This window comes from Vigna radiata, chromosome 8 (assembly GCF_000741045.1).
Source record: "Vigna radiata var. radiata cultivar VC1973A chromosome 8, Vradiata_ver6, whole genome shotgun sequence".
Classification (NCBI taxonomy): Eukaryota; Viridiplantae; Streptophyta; class Magnoliopsida; order Fabales; family Fabaceae; genus Vigna; species Vigna radiata.
Genome location: NC_028358.1, coordinates 41,139,601 through 41,162,192, shown reverse-complemented (window position 1 = coordinate 41,162,192; position 22,592 = coordinate 41,139,601). Strand labels below are relative to the sequence as shown.

General features: G+C 29.5%; 3 protein-coding genes across 5 annotated transcripts; 2 read left to right on the top strand and 1 right to left on the bottom strand.

Annotated features, from left to right (window-relative positions):
* The first annotated feature begins 4,806 nt into the window (after positions 1-4,806).
* LOC106771413 (probable fructokinase-7) lies at positions 4,807-7,988 on the top strand. Of its 2 annotated transcripts, none has more exons than XM_014657384.2 (7): positions 4,807-4,974; positions 6,037-6,245; positions 6,440-6,652; positions 6,748-6,945; positions 7,039-7,179; positions 7,360-7,476; positions 7,780-7,988. In XM_014657384.2, exons 1-7 carry the CDS (start codon positions 4,953-4,955, stop codon positions 7,903-7,905), a joined length of 1,026 nt encoding a protein of 341 aa, XP_014512870.1. In that variant the 5' UTR covers positions 4,807-4,952; the 3' UTR covers positions 7,906-7,988. The 2 variants fall into 2 exon arrangements, with proteins under 2 accessions (XP_014512870.1, XP_014512871.1); XM_014657385.2 differs by lacking the exon at positions 4,807-4,974 and adding an exon at positions 5,651-5,741.
* A 4,445-nt stretch (positions 7,989-12,433) lies between these two features.
* LOC106769823 lies at positions 12,434-16,617 on the top strand. The gene is made up of 7 exons (XM_014655595.2): positions 12,434-12,748; positions 12,827-12,858; positions 14,511-14,608; positions 14,723-14,805; positions 15,464-15,541; positions 15,612-15,710; positions 16,096-16,617. Exons 1-7 carry the CDS (start codon positions 12,665-12,667, stop codon positions 16,387-16,389), a joined length of 768 nt encoding a protein of 255 aa, XP_014511081.1. The 5' UTR covers positions 12,434-12,664; the 3' UTR covers positions 16,390-16,617.
* Positions 16,618-18,834: 2,217 nt separating this feature from the next.
* LOC106770658 lies at positions 18,835-22,255 on the bottom strand. Of its 2 annotated transcripts, none has more exons than XM_014656457.2 (4): positions 22,049-22,255; positions 21,792-21,877; positions 20,641-21,636; positions 18,835-19,833 (listed from the first exon to the last, which is right to left on the bottom strand). In XM_014656457.2, exons 1-4 carry the CDS (start codon positions 22,233-22,235, stop codon positions 19,135-19,137), a joined length of 1,968 nt encoding a protein of 655 aa, XP_014511943.1. In that variant the 5' UTR covers positions 22,236-22,255; the 3' UTR covers positions 18,835-19,134. The 2 variants fall into 2 exon arrangements, with proteins under 2 accessions (XP_014511943.1, XP_022641363.1); XM_022785642.1 differs by having other exon boundaries at positions 20,641-21,633.
* Between the last annotated feature and the right edge of the window lie 337 nt (positions 22,256-22,592).

The following is a 22,592-nucleotide window of genomic DNA, read 5'->3' as shown; positions in this document are numbered from 1 at the left end:
CAACATTTTTTTTTTACAACATTTAAACATTGATTATGTGTCAATTTGAGATTGGTCAAAAATTACTCCACAATCAATAATAATAATCATAAACATTATTGTGGAGTAATTTTTGACCAATCACATATTGACACGTAATCAATGTTCAAATGTTGTCAAAAAAATGTTGTCTAAATATCATTATCTTTAATTTAAAACCATTTATTTTCATCCAAATAAATTTGTCTTAAATTATATACACTTTTAATATAAGTTAAGATAAAAAAAAAAAAAGACCTTGTTTGGACAAAGTATCATAATTTAATGATATTCTTAACATGCGAGATAAATGATATAATCTTTATTCTTGCTCAACCCAAGATCCACTACTTGGGTGATATAAAAACTCATTGTTTTAGCAACTTTTGATCTTGAATAAATGATCTTACAATAGACTATAAGTATGCATTTGTTAAATTTAGTAGTTAGAGTATAATTATTTTTTATTAAATAAAAAGTAGAAACAAGTTAAAAAAATAATTTAAAAAATTAAAATGATGATTTTTTTTTTCTGTTTTATAATCTTTAAAATATAAGCACTGTTTCATTATGCATTTAAATTTAGTAGTTAGAGTACAATGGCTTTTACTTAAGCAAGTTTTTTTCTTTAGTTCTGAGATATGTCATTATTAGATGAAACATTTAGTTTTAAATTAAAAACTATGGTTGATAATGAGCATGTGATTATTTGTATTTAAGAGCACAATAATCTAACAAATATTAAAATATAGAAAATTAAAAAGCTAATAACCTTTTAGAAACACTAGTTGAAACGGTATATAAATGCTATCAACATATTAAAATCATTCTTTAACAAATAGTTCAACAAGTTTTGTAACTCATGAAAAAGTAACATAAACATAAACATAACAATAATATTTTGTTTTTAAATTTGGTGTAATTTTTACAAGTGATCATACCATTTTAAAGAACTTTTAAGTTTGATCATTCGTATATAATTATAATAAACAATTATTTTTCTTTTTTTCATATAATTTAACTTGGTTAAAAAATTTAAAAAATATTTAAATATATTTCTTCGAATGATAATTGGTGTATAAATAATAGACATATTAATTACATAATTTTGTTAAAATTTCATTTATATTTAAAATAATGAAATAAAAAAAGTTAGTTATTAGGTGATAAAAAATTATAAGACGACGTATGAATGATGTTAGAAGATTTATAAATACTCCACTATGTTTAAAAGAAATCTACTTACGTGGCTATTAATTAAAAGTTATCGAAACTTCTAAAGTTACAAGTTAAAATTATTATATAAAAAGTGAAACCAGTAAAATTTTAGCATTGTTACATAAAAAAATATTTGAAAAAGTATGTTGTTATTTTGTTTGGTTCATCGCATAAGTCACATTAATGAAAATCTATTTTAAAAAAGTACATTAATTTAAAATACATATTGTGAGTATTTTTCATTCCCTAATTACCAAAATCTTATCAGCGACATAGTTAGGTTACTTTTATTAAAAAATAATATAAATAAGTACTCTTGAAACTGTACTCTCAATATATATCAATTTTACTTTTTCTTTTTTTGTTAATTAATTAATTTTCATTCGTAAATAATAATATAAGTTAATTTTTTATCTCAATATATAAATTTTATTGTGAATTTGATGTTTATTATACGTGTTTATATTCTTTATTTTATTTTATTTTTTAATAAATTTTTATGTAATAACATATAATTGATCTTTTAAATATTAACATAAAATGTTAAAGTTTACAATGACTCGTATAACCTTATATATTATTTTAATTCCAAGTTATATAATATATATAATTTCAAGTTATAATATCTATATATATATATATATATATATATATATAAAATGATCTTGTAAATGAGGAGGTTGATCTATACAAATTTATTTATGGATAATGATATTTAGACAACATTTGTTTTTGACAACATTTGAACATTGATTACGTGTTTGTGATTGGTCGTAAATTACTCTATAATCAATAATAATAATCATAAACACTATTATGGAATAATTTACGACCAATCACAGATTGACACGTAATTAATGTTCAAATGTTGTCTAAATATCATTATCCTTTATTTATATATAAAATTAGTGAGAATCTAATATCTAATATAATACGAGTATAATTTAATCCTTTATATATAATTAATTAATTAATTGAATGATTTTCATCGATTCCTGTTCCTTCTAAATATTCTTCTGAATTGTTGGCAAACTTTAGGCAGAGAATGTTAGGCCTTAATCGAGTGATTGAGATTTGCATAACCGCAGTTTATTGACTTATCCTAACTAATTATATTATATTATATATATTAAATAGTAAAATGAAATCTTTTTCTTATAGTTTAATATTTTAGTAAAAAACAGTATTACAATCTTCTCGAGTCACACGCATATAATATAAACATGGTTTCATATTTTTATGAAGAAATATTTGAATAACAATGCAAATTGAGTTAAAGCACACTTTACTCTTTACAAAATTTACTCTTTCATCTTTCAAGTATATGGATTATATATTGCATATGAAACTATTTTACTTTAAATAGACAACGAGAGAAAAAAACATAATAAAATGGTAACATTTTCCAATATTTTCTAGGCAGAACGACATTCATAAAAATAAAATATAGTAAAACCTTCATTAAAAGTTTCCTGCGAATAATTTATTATTACTTCACATATGCAACACAACTGTGAAATATTTCGCATTTAAAAAGTAATTTTGGAAACATTGAGGTTATATGGAAATTTGTTATAATGTCACTTTATAACTAAGTGGAGAAAAAATAATTTGATTTAAAAATCAGTATTGTTGGTTATTTTAATTTTTATATTTTAAAAACAGATATCTTTTTAGATTGACATTACTGATCATTTTATTTAATATTATGGAAATAAATATTTTTATTCTAAGATATTTATATAACTATTTTGGTTTTGATATTTTAATAAAGTTGTAAGACGTGAGTTTCATTTAAATATACATTTTAAAAAAGTAATGGATAGGAAGTTTATGAATAAAATATTAAATATTTATTGTTCATTTTAATTATTATGTTTTCTTATGACTTTAAGTTTCTTCAAGTTTTAAAAAATTAATAATTATTGTAAATTACATCTTTAAAGAGAGTGATTTGTTTATAGGAAATATTGGTGTAAGATTTGATACTTGGACTATTTATTTCAAACTTTGGTGAAGTTTTAAAAGTGCTAAAGGAAGTTTTAACTAGTAAGCATTTAGCAAGGAGAATTAATGTTTGTCTATAATTTGTTATATGATTTCTTAAATATATGAGGAATGTGATGGTTGGATTGTTATATATATATGCATGAAACTTGATATGTGTATATCTTTAATTATGTTTTTGGATTAAAATATATTATGAATGTATGATATATGAATGTTAATATTTGTATAAAAATTAAGATCAATTTTTACATTTAACTTTGTAACATATACACGAACCACCAAAAATTGAGATCAATTTTTACATATGATGTTTTTCATAAATCAATTGTCATTATTTAATAGAACATATGCTTAACACCATATGGCAGTAAGTGTCAAATGTTACATCGAATTACACATTAAAATATATTTAAAGATTTAATATCTTATTAATAATGTAATAACTAGTATTGCATATTGAGAGGTATTATTCACAATTATTATAAAAATAAACAGAGTAAATACACGTGTTATCGCGTTTGTGCGTACATATTTTTTTAAAATATTTATAAATTATTTAAATTTAAAAAATTGTAATTAAAAAGGTAAAATTGAAAAAAAAAGATGTATATAATTTTAAATATAACTATGAATAAAATAATTTTTTGTTATTGAAATAAAAATATTATAAATAATATTGTGTAAATAATATTACAAGTAATTGTTTAAATTTAAAAAATTAATTACTATAATAATAAAAGAATAAATATTTCTTTTATAATGAATAATTATTTGAGTTAAAAAATTATTAAAAAGGAAAAATCGGAATCTGGAAACTCTTTTACTGTTCCTCTGTTGTACATTTACAATGTACTAATGGACACAACTTTTGGTAATTTAAAATATACCAAAAATAGTTTAAACACAACTTTTTATAATTTAAAACATACTAAAAATAGTTTAAAGTACCAACATTTATTTATCAGTATATTTTTAATGTTCGACCCATGAGAACAAAAATTTTGGATTCGAAAAATCGGGTTTTGGTTGTTAAAAAAGAAAAAAGAAAAGTAGAAAGTTGTTACCTTTGTAAGTTTATTTATTTTTATTTTGAAATTGTTAAATGAGAAAAAGAAAATTGTTATTTAGTGAAAGTGATGAAAAATTATGACACTTTCATCACTTAACATGCATCCATTTTTAAGGGCCGTGTCATTAGTTATCTAACCATGCAAGAGTAAATTGTATTTTCATAATTTAAAGATTAAAATACGTAATTTATATATGAGAAATTAAAAGGATTTATTTTAAATCTGTAGAGACTAAAACTCGTCTTCTAGCAGTGTTTCTTAATAAATATATTTTAATAAACTAAAGGTTTTAATTTGTTAGATAATTTAATCTCAAATCCAAAAAAAACTTATTAGAATTGATTAATATAACAAATGTATTTTTTTCTCCCGAATCAATTTAAAATAAAAGAGTATGCGGGGACGTATGTTCATAAATATTAAAAATTGCCGTGGTGGTCGTATTCCACGTTGTCAACATTTTACCTTTTATAAATCCAACCAATTTCCCTCGTCGTTGCATTCCCTCGCTTCTCTTCTCTATCTCTATAAACTATCCAGTTTCTCCAAAACACATTCTCTTTCTTTCTTCTTATTCGTCTTTTTCTGCATTTCCAATACTCTGTTTCTTGGTTTCCAATTCTTTCCATCTCCCTGATGGCCCACGTTACCTCCTCAGGTTTTTACTCTTTACTCTCTCACTCTCTCTCACGCATTCTCTTTTCATTTTCTTTTCTTGTCTTTTCTTTTCTGGGGTGTTCTGTTCTACGTTTTCGTACCTGTTATCGTTCTTAGGCCGAGGGCGTTGAAACTCCGTTTTTGAGTTAAAGATGGCATCTTTGATGTTTTTCTGGCTTTGGGTTCCCGGTTTTTATTGAATTTATTTACTGATTCGAGATTCCAGATCTTTTTTCTTTTTTCTTGTTAATGTACGAGGTGTGATTTACGTTATTGCATGAAGAGAAATAAAATCTGGCGTATGGATTCTTTATTACAAAGGCTGATATAATAACACATCAGGCCGTTGCATAGTTGCTATGCGGTGGTTGATGTGAAGATCTGATTGTTTCGGTGGTTATTTATATTTGCATTTTTTTAGCCTCTGTGTGTCTCTGGGATCTGTCTTTGCTTTAAACCGGGCCTATTGGGGAGCATAATTCATTGAAAATTTGAAGAGCTTTATACTCAACTAGTTCGTTTCAAATTTGTAATTAAGTGAATAATCTTTTACATATATTGGTATTAGGTATTATTAACAGTAAATTCAAGTAATAATATATATATTTAATCAAATCACTACTACTATTATTCTTACAAAATTTACCATGTACTAAGCTAACTCACCTCATCTAACAGACGTCTCAAAATTTTTACTCTCTGAGTTCTTAACAAATTGAGTTAGAGCTAGCTCACAAGATGCCTTGGCTCGTAGCCAATTCTTTGAAGGTTTGTTATTGGTTTATTTCCGAGCAATACTTGAATTCAAAATACTTACACCTTTGTTGTTATGGTTTTGGCTCCAAGGAAACAGAGAGCAGAAGTATTATGTCATTTTATCTATTTAGGATGTCAGGTTACTCTTGGTATTACCATAAGGAAGTTTATGGTATTCCGCATGAAAGAACACTAATAGAAGTCACCCTATTACGAAGATAAAAGTTTCTCCTTTTAAAGTATTGAGTGTCTGCGTCTTGCATTGCTTACACTTCACGTGGGTACCTCAGCTTCTCCATTTGTGCAGGTAAATCAAGCGATCTCACAAATGAAGACTGTAAGGGAAACGGTGGACCCGTTGTTTGCTTTGGTGAAATGTTAATAGATTTTGTGCCAACAGTGGGTGGAGTGTCACTAGCTGAAGCACCTGCATTCCAGAAAGCTGCTGGTGGTGCTCCTGCCAATGTGGCTGTTGGCATCGCTAGGCTTGGAGGTTCATCTGCTTTTGTAGGCAAGGTGTATTTCTCCGTCCATATCATGTGTTATATTGTTTGAAGTTAATTACATTTATTTGAATAGGACTCTTCCAGGACATCTCCTCGAACCCTCCCCCCTTGAAAAGAAAGTATCAGAGAGATGGATAGCAGGTTGTTTGCTTGATCTATTTGATGGAAAAATGATAGTTTAATTTTTTGTCATCTACAATTTAGGTTGGAGCAGATGAATTTGGGTATATGCTGGCTGATATTTTAAAGCGGAATAATGTTGACACATCTGGCATAAAGTTTGACCATAATGCAAGAACTGCTTTAGCTTTTGTTACACTTAGAGCTGATGGCGAGCGTGAGTTTTTGTTTTTCCGAAATCCTAGTGCTGATATGCTTCTTCAAGAGTCAGAGCTTGCTACCGATCTCATAAAGAAGGTTCTTTTTTTTTTTTTTTTTTTTTTCTTTTAATTTCTGTTTGTACTTGTGAAATTGGTGTAAGAATGTGCAGATACTCATGATATTGATCGCAGGCTAAAATATTCCATTATGGTTCCATCAGCTTGATTCACGAACCATGCAAGTCAGCTCATCTTGCTGCTATGAAAATTGCTAAAGACTCTGGTTGCATTCTCTCATATGATCCAAATTTGAGATTGGCACTATGGCCCTCTGCTGAGGCAGCTCGGAATGGCATAAAGAGTGTATGGGATCAAGCCGATGTCATAAAGGTATATTGTATGTGGTTGGAAGATTTCTGAAAATAAGCATTCTGTCATTTTTCCCCTTGGTAAACCGGATGTGCTATTTTTATGTTTGTGCAGATAAGTGAGGACGAGATAACATTTTTGACTGGTGGTGATGATCCTTATGATGATGATGTTGTATTAAAGAAGCTTTTTCACCATAATCTTAAGCTTTTAATCGTTACCGAAGGGTCAGGAGGTTGTAGATATTACACCCAGGTATGTTAGTTTTGTCAAAATAATTTGATTAGTGTAAGTTTAGTATGTGCTGGTATGTTTGCTGCGTTGCTTGTAATGTATGTACTTGACAACTACTGGCTACTTGTAAATCCGATAACAAGGTTTTATTTTTGATGTCCAATCTGTTAGGCTAATTGTTATTGCCTAATTACTGTGCAGGAATTTAAGGGCAGGGTTGCAGGTGTCAAAGTTAATGCTGTTGACACAACTGGTGCAGGGGATGCATTTGTTAGTGGGATTATCTATAACTTGGCTTCTGACCAGAGTATTTTCCAGGTAGTTCAGATTTTTTTTACGCACTCCTCTTTATTTTTAATCCATAATTAATTAAACACCATTAACTATTTAAAAGCCTTACACACTGTCACTTAAAAGATTGGCTGGGAATATCTAAAACCATATGTTTCTAATCTTAGTTTTGTTGGTATTTAATTAATCTAGTTTCCCTGTCTCTTTCATGGTATTCAGTACTATTTAATGGGATAGTACTCTTGAATTGAATTCTGCATGATATCAAAGAAAAAGAAACTCTAACAGTTAGTTTTAGGCATTAACTTGAACGTTAATTTTGTGTGGCAGAATGAGGAACGTCTCCGAAAAGCTCTGTATTTTGCGAATGTATGTGGTGCCATTACGGTAACACAGAGAGGGGCAATTCCTGCACTACCCACAAAAGAAGCTGTCCTGCAATTCGCTGAAACATAACATCTTTCTTTTCTCATCAAATGTTAAGCTATAGCTTAGTTCTTACTAAGCTTCATGTATTGTATTCTCCTTCTTTTGTGCCCTGTATTTTCCCTATATATAATAATAATAATAATAATAATAATAATAATAATAATAATAATAATAATAATAAATTCAATCTCTAGTTATGTCTTATAGCAGTTGTTGAGCAGCACAAAAATTAACGTTTGAGTTTAAATGTTGTATATTTGAGACATTTAACAAAATTCCAAGGTAAAATGAAAAAAAATGTCATTATATTTTTTTTCTGAACATCTGAGCTTGAATGATGTAGAGTTCCTTCTCTTTTCTAAGTTATAATTGTTTACGACTGAAAGATTTTCAGCCAACCTATGTTCGTTGGTAGATTGAGTAATTAGCCTGTTGCTATTCCATTAAACTGAAAAATTGGTGAATTTGTTACGTCTTAAAAATGGTTAAAAAAATGTGAGTTTTAGATTAAACCAAAATTAGGGGCAAATAATAAGCTTGGACTGATTCTTTTTAATTTTGTTATCTTTTCAACTTTTTTTATTGGAGCATTGATTCGTTTATACATATTTTAATTTATTCTCATCCTACACTCAAATAAATTAATATTTTATTATAATATAATATTTTATTAAAAAAAGTGGCAAATATTTGTTATCTGTGAACAGTGGTGTCAAATAATTTTTTCCTTTTTTTATAGATAAACAGAATTTTTCAAATACATGAGGATTGTTTTCTATCCACAACTTTTTAAATTATAACGGAAATACATGAAATGTATTAAATTTAATAAAATAAACATATAAATATTATATTTTTCATTCATATATATATATATATAGGGGTTTGTTAACACGCCTGTTTTTCAGTTGGTACGTCGAATTATATTAGACAAAAATACAAAAATACCTTCATTTATCATGGGGTCTAAGTTTTAAGGTCAAGGATATTTAAATAATTTTCATTGTCAAAACTCATTCGTCTCAACCCTTTCTCTGTCATATCTCTTACTCCAACATTTTCTTTGTGTTGTCCAATTGAAAAAAAAAATCAAAAACCCTTTGTTATCAGAGTATTTTCTCTCTCATCTCAACATTTTGTCTGTCATTACTCCAACATTTTTTTTTCATCTCAACCCAATTGAAGATGGTGGTGGTAATTTGAATCAGAGATATTTTTTAAAAATTGAAAAAGTTTACTTTTTTATAATCATTTTATATTTATTAATGTGTAAAATGAATATAAACTTTGTCATATTTTACGTTAGTCTTTCCAAATCTCAAAGGTAAAAAATGATTTTATTATTTTTTATCTTGCACAGTGATTAAAGTTTATTCTAAAGACCTGTAGAAGTTGATTCAGTGATAAAAAAGGGACATAAGAAAATTAAAGAAATAGGTATAGAAGAGCTCCCTAGGAGTACAATTCTTTCAATTCTAGGTTGTAATCTTACATCATGTATTCCATATTAATAGAGAAAGGAAAAAGAAACACTTTGTGTAAAGGAAAAAAGACAAGGGTTAGGCAAAAGTTTCTGATTTTTTTTTTTTTTTCAATTGGGGCAATAGGGATGACAGAGAAAATGTTGGAGTGAGAGAGATGAAAGATAAAGAGTTGAGAGGAATGAAGGAGGTGAGTAAGGGTATGGGTTTTTTTTTTTAGTTTTGAAAATGAAAATTATTTAAATATGCTTGACCTTAAAACTTAGAATCCATAATAAATGAGAGTATTTTTGTTTACTATAATCTGATACACATTGTTAAAATGTACCAACTGGTACGCGTGTTAACAAACTATATATATATATATATATATATATACACACAAAAAATGAAAGATTAAGTGAAGGAAAAAAATCAATGTTAATGAATATTCATATATTTATTTTTAAATGTCGTATTTTTATAAAATATTTATTTATTCAACTTTTATTTTTAAAACTCAAGATAATTATGATTTTTGTTATTTATACCATTATTTTGTATTGAATATATACACGTACTGTAAATTTAGCAATTTTACATATATATTTTTTTTCTAAATATGAATTGAAAATATACTAAAGTATATGTATATAGTTACAAACTTTTACAGAAAAAGAGTTGTAATTGTGTATTTATATCTATATTTATTTGTATATATTATATAATCACAAATTTCACAACATATTAACACATGAAAGTTATATAATCATAAAGTTCACTACATATTAACACATGGAAGCAAACAAATTATTAACATAACATATTGTATATAAAATAAAATATTTTAATTAGTAAATTACAATGTTTATATATATAAGAATTTTTTCTCAATTTTTTATCACATGATACCTTATTCTATACAACTTAAAACATTACTTAAACAAAAATATATTTATTACTAAGTGTCACTACTTAATATACAAATGAAATTAAAATTCACATATCATTATAGATTTGCGATCTTAGATTCATAGAAGTTTCATTACCATTTTGAATAATATTTCTTATACAACATAATCCATTTTTAAAAAATTATAAAAAATTGAAAAAATGTTATTGCAATTAACTTTAAAAACTAAATAATAGTGAAAAACATGACTATGTCATAAAACTCATTCCATGATAAAAATCGAAAAAAATATAACATATATAGTTTCGTTCTGGCTAAACGGTTTACACAACACCCGACGCACCATATTATAATCATTTTAATCAATTGGATTTGAATCGAATTTCATTAAACAAATCTAAACTTCTTTAATTGATTCGATTTATATCATCTGTTTGATTACAGACAAAAGTGCCAAAACAATTTAATAATTATATTTTGACGGATCTTTAAAAATATTATATTTTAGTACGAGAACCTAAAAAATTAACTCTAGGATGATGATTTTTATAAAAAAATAATATAATAACTGAAATTCAATTTTATAAAATAGTTTTACATATATGATAAACATTCAAATACAATTAATTAATGAGAAAAACAAAAAAAAAAATAAAAATGTTTTAGCTTAAACCAAAATGGACCTGCTTGAGAAAATGGTGAGACAGAACCAAGAGAAAGATAAAAGTGATGGAGAAAATAAAAGATGTGTTACAATTATCTCAACAATAACAAAATTTTTCCTAAATAATTATTTTACTAAGAAAAGACTAGGATATAACATTTTTATCTTCTCTTTGATCACTCAAGATAAATGTATGAGATTTCACAACATTTTGATCATATTAATATTTCTACCAAATTTTATTTTCTTTTTAATATCACAATATATAAATAATATAATGTAGATATTTTCTCAATTACGATACATAAAAGATATCGTGAACGTTGATTCAATTATTTGGTTGACTATTCTACTTATACCAATTAACAAAAAAGAAATTATTAGAAAAAACACTCTCATCAATAAATAATTCTTAAGACCGACTTCTTTAATTTGTGTAAGATTTTTGTCTATCTAAAGATGTTTTCAACCTTTTACTCTAATTATCTTAATTTTCTCATTGATGGTATTAAATTTGGTCCAAACAACAAAGTGTCACCATTGTCATCATTTTAAAACTAATGTAAAGGTCTCCTACTTTATACAATGTTTATAAAGAGTCATCGTAATGTTTATTTGATAACTCATTTTATAGATTAATTATATTAAAAGTGTGAAAATCGTACTCATCAAAATATTTAATACATAAATTCTAAGCAATTTCTTGAAAAATATTAAAAATAATTGATTGATATTAATTATATTAATATATTTAAATAAAATGGTAATAAAAATACTATTTTTTAATGAAATTCTATAAATTTTAGAAAATTTAAAATTATAATTATACAATAATAACCTTTATAAATTTATATATTTAATATTATTTGATATTTATAAATAAGTTTTTAAAATATTTTTAATTAGTAAATTAATTATCTGTTCAAACCTTATAAACACAATTATCATATAAAAATATTTTTATCAAAATAAACCTTAAAATCGTTATCAAATTAAAAGAAAAAAAAAATTCAAGGTGACATTATTATTGTTAAAAGACAAGATGATCACTCTTTTGCATAAATTATTATTGAGCTTATATATCAGCTACCAATAAGAATAATTATTCTGCTTAATATTTCGAGATGAATATGTTTATGTTTTCTAATACGGGATCTGTGGATGGATTAACTATTAACATATAAATCTATAATTTGGAATTTTTCTAAAGATTTATATGACACTTTTTTCAAGAATACCCAATCTTAAATATTAAGCACTTTTGTATTTAACTTTTATTTAAATAAATCACCTTTAATTTTAGTTATTTTTTTACTGTTTAGTTCCATTTTTTTTTTTGTTATCCTAATTTCGCCATATCTTATTTATTCTCACTGTTTAACATCACAAATATGATTGACAGAGAAAAAAAAATTCATGTTTTATGTTTATTTTCTTTAATTAAAATTAATGTAAATTTTAAATTTTAATTTAGTAATTTTAAAATAAGATAGTGTTATAAACAGTTGTGGCGACTCCGGCTAACGTGCCATGGCACGTGCAAAAGATTGAATCATCCATCCACGCTAACTGAATCTGTAACAGCGTGACACAGGCCATCTCCGCTCTGGGTTCTTCAAACTGCTTTTCTCTCGAACCGGACGTCGTTGGATACGGTCCAACCGGGGTTGAAGCCGCTGCTTGGAAATCACAGACCCGAAGACGGCGGCACACGACGGATTTGTGGAATGCGAGTGATTGGATTCCAAAATGGCTTCAAACCCTTCACTTCTCCCTGAGATCGGACCTGACGGTCTCGCTAAAGAAGCCCCCGTCATCAGCTACACAGAGAAGGTTCTCCTCATCGCCATTTTGGTTTCGCTTTGTCATTGCTGGATTTTTTTTTCATTGATTTTCTTCTTGTTGTTGCAGATCATCGAAGCAGAACAGCTTCAATTGCAGAAGTAACCCATCTCCCCATTTCTCTTTACTGGGATCTGATAATTAATTTGTTCTCCTTTTTGTGTTTGCACGTACAACATTGTTTGGATTTGTTGAAATCGAATTACTTGACATAGGTTTTTGTGTGTGCTATTTTCATGTTCTTATGAAGACTTTTGGTAGAAATTGGAGATTTTATAATGAATTTGTATGATTCTGCGACTCTCCGTGCACAAGTAACCAATGGCTGTGGAAGATGTAGACTTTATTTTGATATCTACTTAGCTATAAGCTACGAAATGACTAGAATGTTTTTTACTGTAATCTCTGAGCGAATGGTTTTAGGTCAGTGATTGTGTTGTGAGGGACTCAGTTGGGTATATGAAGCAATGATCTTAATAACATTGTGAAATATGGTTTCATAAAGCTTGAAGAGCAGGTAATATGTTGCTAGCAGAAGGAATTAAAGCCGATGGTTTTTGCAGTGAAATGTTGGTTGGAATGTTAAGGTGAATGAAATTCATTGTGATGCTCTGGTGATAGTAACATTATTGATTTGTTTGGGCTGAGGGAGTGGAAAAGGAAATAAAAAGAGGAAAAGAGAGTAGAAAATAAAGTTGGTTGGATTAGATGAGAATGAGTGTAAATAAATGGAAAATGAGATATATCTATTCGTTATTTTGTAAGAAAGTAGATTTTAACTTGGTGTTCATGTAATATGAGATTTGTATTTATTTATATATTATAATTTAACTTTGTCTATAATTGATGACACACTCCCCTCATGCTGAAGATTCAAACATTTTTAGGGTAACAAATTTCATTAAGATAGTCTCATACCATCTTAAAAGTATTTTATGTCTAACTCAATGTCACAAATCGGTATTTAAGATGATGTTTGCATTATATATTATAATATGACTTTAGATCTCCAGCATTGTTAATAGTTTTTTCATTTATTATTTTAATTTAAATTAATTATTATTGTTATTATACTAATAAAGAAAATATAAATATTAATAAAATATTAGGGATATAATTGATGTGTCAAGGGCGTCTTATCACCTCATTTTTTCAGATTTTTTATTTTGTTTTTCTTGTTTTCCAGTTCTCCTCCCTTTTCGTGGCTTGTATAAACCTTCCTCACCCTGAAGCAAACCGCCTTTAATTCATTTTTATGATGTACCACAAGGATAGTGGTGGCAGGAAATATATCTGGAATTTGAATAGTTTTCTTGTGTGTTATCACTGTTCTGAACTTGTAATTTCGTGTAAAATATAAAGATAACGAAGTAATACCCGTGTTTTGTGTTTAAAGCCAATCAATAGGGTTAAGATCGAGGAACAGAATCATTGTTAACTTCTCTGTTGTGGAACTAATGTCTAGTTGGGAACATACAAGACATTTGGGATTATAGCAATTAATCTTGCGAAATGTGAATAATTGGGAAAAAAATTTACTGTCTTGTAGTACTGATAAAAACAGGAACTTGGGTAATTTGATCCCTTTTCAACTTTACTGCATGGTGTGATTGATGGTTTGAAAAGGTCTTTATTTATTATCAGTTTTGATTGTGTACTCTATGTAGGCAAACAAGTAACTGGGCTCAATCATCTTTACCTCTCGTTATTGTTATTATTATTGTTGTCAGTATTATTTTGTTATTATCTTCAGATACATTCAAGAAAACTATTCTAAAATTCGTGATGTGGAGCGTGAGCTTGCAAATCTTTCACTGGAGATGAAACTTACAGCTGGTCCGAAAAAAGCAGGTTTCTACAAATTATTTTTGGCCTTTCTGGAACCAATTTAAAAAGGTTGTTATTCCCTGGTTATTATAGTGAAATGACTTTGCTTTACTTTTTATACATGATGCATACTTTAAGCACTTGAACATTTAAGAAAGAAAATTGAGACGTCAACAGAAAGAATCCGTGTGGCCAAGCTAAAGGAAGAGCAGGCACGGAAGGTCTGTCACTCTGATCTCTATTTTTTTCCTGCAATTTTCGTAATACCAAATTATTTGTGATATTGATATTATGTACTGCATCATGCCAGTACTAGTATCAGCTTTCTGTACAATTTCTGATCTCAAGTTCACTATTAGTTCAATGAAGTTGCTGGAATAGTTGACAAGGATATATNTGTTAATAAATAGTTGCGATGATTCTGAATTGTCTATAGTGTACCACTGAATAAGCTTCCAGGGTTAAAAGTTAAATCTATCAGTGCATAAGATACATTAGTTTCTTACTCANTATTAATCACAAAAATTGCAGATAACATTATTTAAGCACTTTATCCAGAAAATGCAAATACATTTGTGATAAAAAAAAAAAAAAAAACTCATTTGATCATCGTAAATGACATAAAGTTATAGTTCGTTTTACGTAAGTAGTTTCCCACTTTCTGTTTATAGTTCGTTTTACGTAAGTACTTTTTCTTTTGCTCTTAGTTCAGTCTAATGATTAAATTAACAAATTGGTGCACTAAAGTAAATAACGTCTAAAAGGTTATTTATACGGATATGGAGGAGTGTAGATGATCTGAATACTTTGATCTACAAAATCAATTGGTATGCTAAGTACCTTCTCAAATATAGTTGACATCTTAATTATGTGCTGTAGGTGTGGGAATCAGCCTCACAAGTAGTACGCGATGAGGAAGCAATGAAACAAAAGCTATGTGAAGACTTGAGTAATCTGGTAATTAGTCTTAAATGAAGACATAATATACCCGTTTAGCTCCTTGTTTGACTGTGAAAATTTTATACAGGTTCAAGAAAGCAGTAACTCTCAGTTTGCTCGGCTGGAGGAATTAAAAAGAAGGTTGGAAGCTTTGAATCCAAGTCGTGCATCAACTAATCTTTATCATGTAAGTATTTTATCATTGTATTCATCGTTATTAATTATATAGTGGAGGCCCCTAAGGTATGAACCTAATTTTAGGGTGTACGCTGCATAGTGTCCTTAATTAATAAACTGTTTTCAGAACTCCTAGCTATATGTCCTCCTAAACTTCATCAACAAGGAGTCCCTTTGTTGGGAAACTGGTTATATGCCATTTGGAATTGAAATTTCCTGAGAATGTGAACATGTGAGAATGGAAACCTGTTTGCTTTTTCTGACTTCTCTACGGAAATGTTTTTTTCACACCATGTTGTTAATGCTACGTTTTGTCGGTGAGAGCACAAAATACATGTTTTTGCATATGCATCTTCATACTAGAGCATTGAATGTTAAAATCGTGCACATATTAGGATGGGAGATCGGCAGCTTCTTCTCAAGATAGTACACCCCAGCATGGTTCCTCTGTTCCCAATGCAAAGGAGTCAAATGAGGGATCAACTGAGAGCGTTTCCAACCAAAGTAATGGTCAGAAAGCTGCAGCGAGAAATGGACCTAATCAGCAGCCACATAATGAAGGCGAAGGAAGAAGTAAGAAGAAAGTCAACTTGCAATCAAAAGGGAAGGGAATTGGTGTTGTGACCAAGGGTAGATCTTCAACTCCTGGCTGGACTGGGGCTGGCTTCGATGTAGATGGCAGAACCTGAGAGCGCTATACTATCGTAAGATATTACTGCACTAATTTTTTTTTTTGGGTGAGATGTCCATGGTAGGTACACATCCTTCCGTCCTCTGTTCTTGTTGCCCATTAACTTGGAAGTGTAATCTTCTTTATCCCATTATATTATTTCTGTGACAGTTGGTTTAGCCATACTGATCCTATATAAATCTCACGTGATCTTTTTGATTGGAAAGGAAGTAAATTATTTGGTATTTATGATTGATTGCACAACCTGAACGCCTAGTAGTTATAATTATTCTCTTTTTTTTTTTGTTTCTCAAAATAATTGGGTGTTCTTGTCTGATACACTTCATATATGTGTATGGGATTTATATAGTGAAAAGAGTAAAATCAAAGACACGCAGCCATATTTGAGCGGAGCTTATAGTTAATATTTATTCTTGTTACTCACATAATATAAAAATTAAAAAAGGCTTTAATTTGATAAACAAGAGCCAAGCCACCATAGTTGGGACTGTCGCCAGCACAAAGGCAGCAATCATCACCAGCGACATCGTGTTTGGGGTTTCTCGCTCCATGTTCTTCTTCTCTAACACGCCCAATGGAGGAACAGTGCCTCCATTCTTCCTCCTCAAGCATGATCAATGGAAGAATGGGAAGAAGATAGAAGGTGAGGTTGTTTTTGTATGGAATTGATTTTAGATGGAGATCATGGAGTGTCCAGGAGCCCCTGAGTGAAGTTCCAAATTGAAAGAGAGAAAAGGTGTTTAGGTGGTGTCAAAAGAAAAATGGGGGAGTATGAATGTAGAAAATAGCTTTTGACCCAATAGCCCAATATAGAAAGGAATGTAAACAAAAAACACTTGTAGTGTCAGACTGATTTTTTTATTTTGTTTGTTATTATTATTTTTCAAATTTTCTTTCTTTTTTCTCAAATAAATCAAACACCAGTTTTTAATTGATTTTAGAAATAAAATGTATTTATCCAGATAAAGTTTGAATGTTATGAATATAAAATTCAATTCAAAGACAACTGTGAATATAATTAAAATCCATATATAGCATAATTACTTGTTATCACAACCCACAAGCTTTGAATTACATTTTAATCATAATACTTGTTAGCGCCACTTAACAATATACTTAACAGTTTCATCATTTGTATAAAAGTGTTGAGATTCCATATATATATATATATATATATATATATATATATTTGTTGATGAAAATAATTAATATATCATGGTAGCTACCAATTTAATGTGTAAAGTTAAAAGTAATTATAATAATATATATCTGCAAACAATCCACAAAGTTCCAATTGAGTCCACCATAAAAGCAATTGCTACCAACATTACTACGATTTCCTTTTTCAACTCTACTAGTTTTACATTAAAAAAATCAAGTTTAAGTGGACTTTGATTAACCTTAATAGCCCTTCTGACATCAATGATTCGGACCAAAAAACCTCTCATTACTTATTTATGGATTATTCCTTCAACACTCTCCATACTTACAGATTTATCATTTATAATAATTATGCAAAATTTACTTGAAAAAAATATATTTATTTAATTAGCTATATTTAAATCTTATATACTTTTTTGGGTGATATTGACATTGGTGCAAGTAGGACAACAAAACTTGAACTCGTCAAAAGAATAAAATAATTAACATACTTTGTATGAAAATGTATAAATATATAAAATTAACATACTAATAATGCTTATGTTACCTATAATTTAGGTTTAATAACAAAGAAGAAACTCATGTAAAGATAATTTAATGAGAATCTATCGTGTCCAACATGAATAATCTCCTTAATATCATAATTATTATATCACAAGTATATCTAATCTATTAAATCATAAATATTATTTTTAATACGGGTGATTGTTTTGCTTTAAAAGAAATAACATAAAGCAAAGCACAAGAGATTTTAAAATAAAATTATCAGTTAAGTCATGTTACTTTTACTCAAGTTTTTTTTTTTTTCAGCGTATAATGATAATGATATATTTTACTCATTAAAGTTCTTTTCCATTCTCAATACTATTTTTAAATTGGTTGAAAGGTGTTTTTGTAGATCATATACTACCTAAGATCGTAATTTCATTTTCACTCTAACTTTCTTGTATTTTTTTTTTAATTTTAATTTTTTATAAATTTAAATATTTTCAATTGAATTTTTATTATTAATTTTCTAATATAGTTTCAATAAACATCATAACATTATTTATATTAATTAGAATTTTTACATTAGTAAACAATAATATACAAAACAAGTGATAAAAAAAATAATTAAAAAATGTATAATTATTGAATATTTAATATAAATAAATAAATAAAAATTTGTTTAAAGATATTTAAATTTATAAAATACATAGAATTTAACTAATGGTATGAAGAATAATAAAGAAGCTTCAGAAAATGAATACCCGGTGATTTACATAATTTGATAACGTGAATCTGTAACCAAAGGAAAATTCATTGAGCATATTTGAAATTTTACATTAGCAACCTAGGAGATACAGCGAGAGGGAATAAAAAAAGGGAAACCTCTGGAAGAAAATCATGAGTTTTACAGAACAAGGTGTGAGGGCATCCTCGTTTTCATGGTTTCAGAATGGGACCCACCCACCGCCACGGCTTCCACGGATGAGGGATCCATGCCGTGGCCACAGCCATGGGCATCGCATTTCTTCTCATTCATCACGTGAATCATTTCCCATGTGAGCCCCACTCTTAACCTTCCAAACGACGCCGTCACTTACGTATCTGCGCCACCAACCATAACGGTTAACGTTTCATGCACCAACCACTCCACTATGTTCCCTTCTATCTCCTTCACCAACCCTTCTTCTTCCTCTTCTTCCCTCATCTCCACAATCTCTACCAACCCATCAACGTCCTCCAAAACCTCGCACTTCGCACGTGGTAAACTCCGAACCCTCTCCCACACCGTCTCCAACAGCCTCCCTCTGAAACGCTTCGGCTTAACTAGAATCTCCGACAGCAACTCGTCCACCAAATCGAACAGCAATCTACGGTTGCAGCGCGGACCCAGCCCGTGTTTCCGCTCAAATACGCAATCTTTGTTGTCTTCTGGAAAAGAGACAAAGGAATGGGATGTTGGGTAGCGCTCCAGACTGTGAAAGAGTGAAGGGTCCAAGGGGTGGGTGGGAGAGAACCACTGAAAATGGAGGTGGGGTATATGCGTGGTGGCGTTGCTGTGGGACCCAGTGGTACGGGACAAGATGATCGTGACGTAGTGAAACTCTGGCCCTTCGTGGAGTGCGGCGGAGGAGATGGTGGTGAAGGCGCCGTGAGATTTGTCGTCATCGCAGGTTGTTGGTCCTCGGGGTGCGGGTGGTCGTGGCGCTTCTTCTCTGTACGTCTGGCGCGAACAACTAAATAACCGTGTGTTGCGTTTTGCATCTCGACATTCATCGTCATCAATCACCCGTGTCTGTGTTTTTGACCATATGACACACGCAAGAGTTAAACGGAATGCTCAGAAGAAAAAGGGGCCAAATCAGATCAATACACCAAATTTGAAACTTTTTTTTGTGTTTTATGTACACAAAATAGATATTTTTTTTTTATGGAAATGAAATTATTACTAAAATTACTTGTTGGATAAATAAATAAATTATATATTTCCATTTTGTAATAAATAATTTAAGTTTGTTAAATAAATGTAAAACTTTGTTAAAAGACCAATAATTTAAACGGCATAAAAAATTTCAGAAATTACCAATTTCCTCAATATCAATATATATTTATGTATATTTATGTATGTATAGATTAAGTTAAGAAAAGAAGAGTTTGATATTATTGTAATATCTGTTTTCTATTGGAGGAATAGTATGCAAATGCAATTTAAGAGCAAAAATATGGAAAGGAAAAAAAAAAAGTGAACTAAAGTTTGTATTTTATAAGAATATGTATATAGAGATGGAGTTTATGAGTCGAGGATATTGTAAAGAAATAAGATTATAAATGTAAGCTGTTTAATTGTATATTGATGATTAAATTAAAAGTAATGATCATTTTAAAAAGTTAATTGTAAGTATTTAAATATTATTCAAGTTATATTATTTAATTTCTGACTTGTGAAGTTGTTAACTAAATATACTATTCATGTAATGAAACTCAATAATAATAATGTATGTATTGTTCCTTTTTTTAGGAGAAGAATGTATTGGTGTTTGAAATGAGAATAGATAATAGAGAAAGAAAGAGTCGTAATTTATGAAATTCATTTAACGGGTACCTGTTTTTGAGGAGAAAGACCTATCTTGACAGGGAGAAGATTTGGAACCGTGTTGTGACTATTAAAAAGATCGGTTGAAAGTGGAAGAGTTCTCTTCTTTTTGGTTTTGATGTCATTGACTTTAGAGACTAATGGGTAACGAATAATAAATGGCTCTTCTTGCTGATTTCTAATTGATGTTTGCGGAGGCTTATTAACTCTCCTACTCGTCTTTCCAAAGGTTGTTTTCTTGTATTTTGTGACTGCTTTTTGATTCTGCAACTCTTTCTTGGCCAATGCTTGAGGCTTTGGCTTTGTAGAAACTTCTGGAAGCTCAGTTTCAATGTTGGTCGCATGTGGAGGCGATGGTGTTGTGCTTGATTTTTGTTTGGATTCAATAAATCTGCTGAGCCTAGGGGAATAAGATGAGTTTGAAAGTTTTCCAGGGCAGGATTCGTTCACTGAAGTTTTTGAAGTTTTCTTGAATTTGATTTTGCTTACACATTCCTCTTCTTCATGGTCTCTGTTTTTGATAGTGTTGGTGATGTCGCGTCCAACCTTTCTGCTCACACTTTCTCTAACCTGTTTGACAATTTGTTTGGCATAGTGACTTGGACTCCTGCTATTGTTCTCATCATATTTTCTCTTTGTAAAAGAAAACAGAGGAACGTCAAAATCCTCATACGAAACTGTGTTCTCCTTGTTGATCTGGAGAGAGAGTCTATGCTCAACATCCGATTTTCTTGCTGAGGACATTTTAGGAATCTCAGGCAAGAAGTCACTTCCCGTGCTGTTTCTATGTTTGATTATTTTGATATGTCGTCGTGGTCTATAAAGGTTTGGAGTGGAAAGGCATGGGGAAGAAGGGGAATGTGCATCAGGAAGAAGATCCAGACCCATTAACCTTGCAACCAAAGTCGGTGTCTTGGTACCTGGAGAGACACTGATTTCTGACGAAAGATCACTAATTTCTGTTTTTGATCTTGTGCTCCCTCTTGTTCTGATCTGAATGTTCTTCTGGTTTTCAAAAATCATTAAACAAGTTAAATGATTAAACCATGATTATTATCATCAGCAGCACTCAACTTTAGAGTAGAAACAAACCCAATAAAAGCATACGTAAAAGTGAAACAGAAAAAAAATGGTGAAAAGGTGCATGCTAATTAACTTACTGGTATTTTAAAATTTGCTTCTTTTGAGATTGATGACACTGTAGTACCATCTTCTGACTCCAAGCTATGCCTTGGTCCTTCAGCTCCTGAAATATACAAAACCATGAATTATCCATAGTTGCCCAGAATAAGTTGATTAAGGAGTATAAAGAAGTTACTTTAGACTTGTAGTAAAGTGGTAATTTAAGAGCATAAGGGTGGAGAAAAGTAAGTAGTGGATGGTTTAAAGTGAAGTGTAGTAGAGAGAAAGTACGTACCTTTAGAGACAGTGTGGTGTTCTCGGGTCCGAGACTTGAAAGAGGATGGCTGGTGGTTAATGGAAAAGTGAAATGGATGAAAATCGAAAGCCTGAAAGACTGCACACATGCAACCAGAAGGGATTTCTGTTTGAGCTTCTCCACCCCTCTTGGAGGACCTTCCACCCCAATGCCACTCCTTGCCCATAATTGGTAAACTTACGGCTATGCTCAACTCTCAAAGTAAGAAAGATGATTTCTGTCAAAGTGACTATATATATATGCAGGTGAAGAAGCGAGAAAAACGGATCCGTTTTCAAACATAAAACGGTCACATCTGATGAAAGGAATTAAAGTACAAATCCATTTCTCTAAAGCTTAGGTCCAAACACGCAGTTAGGGTGAAGAATGGTAGACAAGTCAAAAGCGATACCTGGTTTAGTGCACACTTTCATGCTGTCGTAATCTTTAGGGGAGAGAGATTTTTTATGTATAGCACCAGTTCAGTGCTTCGTCTTTGATCTCTCTCTATATCTTCACCAAGCCCACGTTTCTACCTTGGATT

Coding starts and splice junctions, on each gene's coding strand:
- LOC106771413 (XM_014657384.2), top strand. CDS start 4,953: ATGGCCCACGTTACCTCCTCAG. Junction 4,975..6,036: donor GGCCCACGTTACCTCCTCAG/GTTTTTACTCTT, acceptor CCATTTGTGCAG/GTAAATCAAGCGATCTCACA. Junction 6,246..6,439: donor CATCTGCTTTTGTAGGCAAG/GTGTATTTCTCC, acceptor TCTACAATTTAG/GTTGGAGCAGATGAATTTGG.
- LOC106769823 (XM_014655595.2), top strand. CDS start 12,665: ATGGCTTCAAACCCTTCACTTCTCCCTGAGATCGGACCTGACGGTCTC. Junction 14,609..14,722: donor AGCTGGTCCGAAAAAAGCAG/GTTTCTACAAAT, acceptor GCATACTTTAAG/CACTTGAACATTTAAGAAAG. Junction 15,711..16,095: donor CATCAACTAATCTTTATCAT/GTAAGTATTTTA, acceptor TGCACATATTAG/GATGGGAGATCGGCAGCTTC.
- LOC106770658 (XM_014656457.2), bottom strand. CDS start 22,235: ATGGGCAAGGAGTGGCATTGGGGTGGAAGGTCCTCCAAGAGGGGTGGA. Junction 21,878..22,048: donor ACACCACACTGTCTCTAAAG/GTACGTACTTTC, acceptor TGTATATTTCAG/GAGCTGAAGGACCAAGGCAT. Junction 19,834..20,640: donor GTCTTTCTCCTCAAAAACAG/GTACCCGTTAAA, acceptor TCAAAAACACAG/ACACGGGTGATTGATGACGA.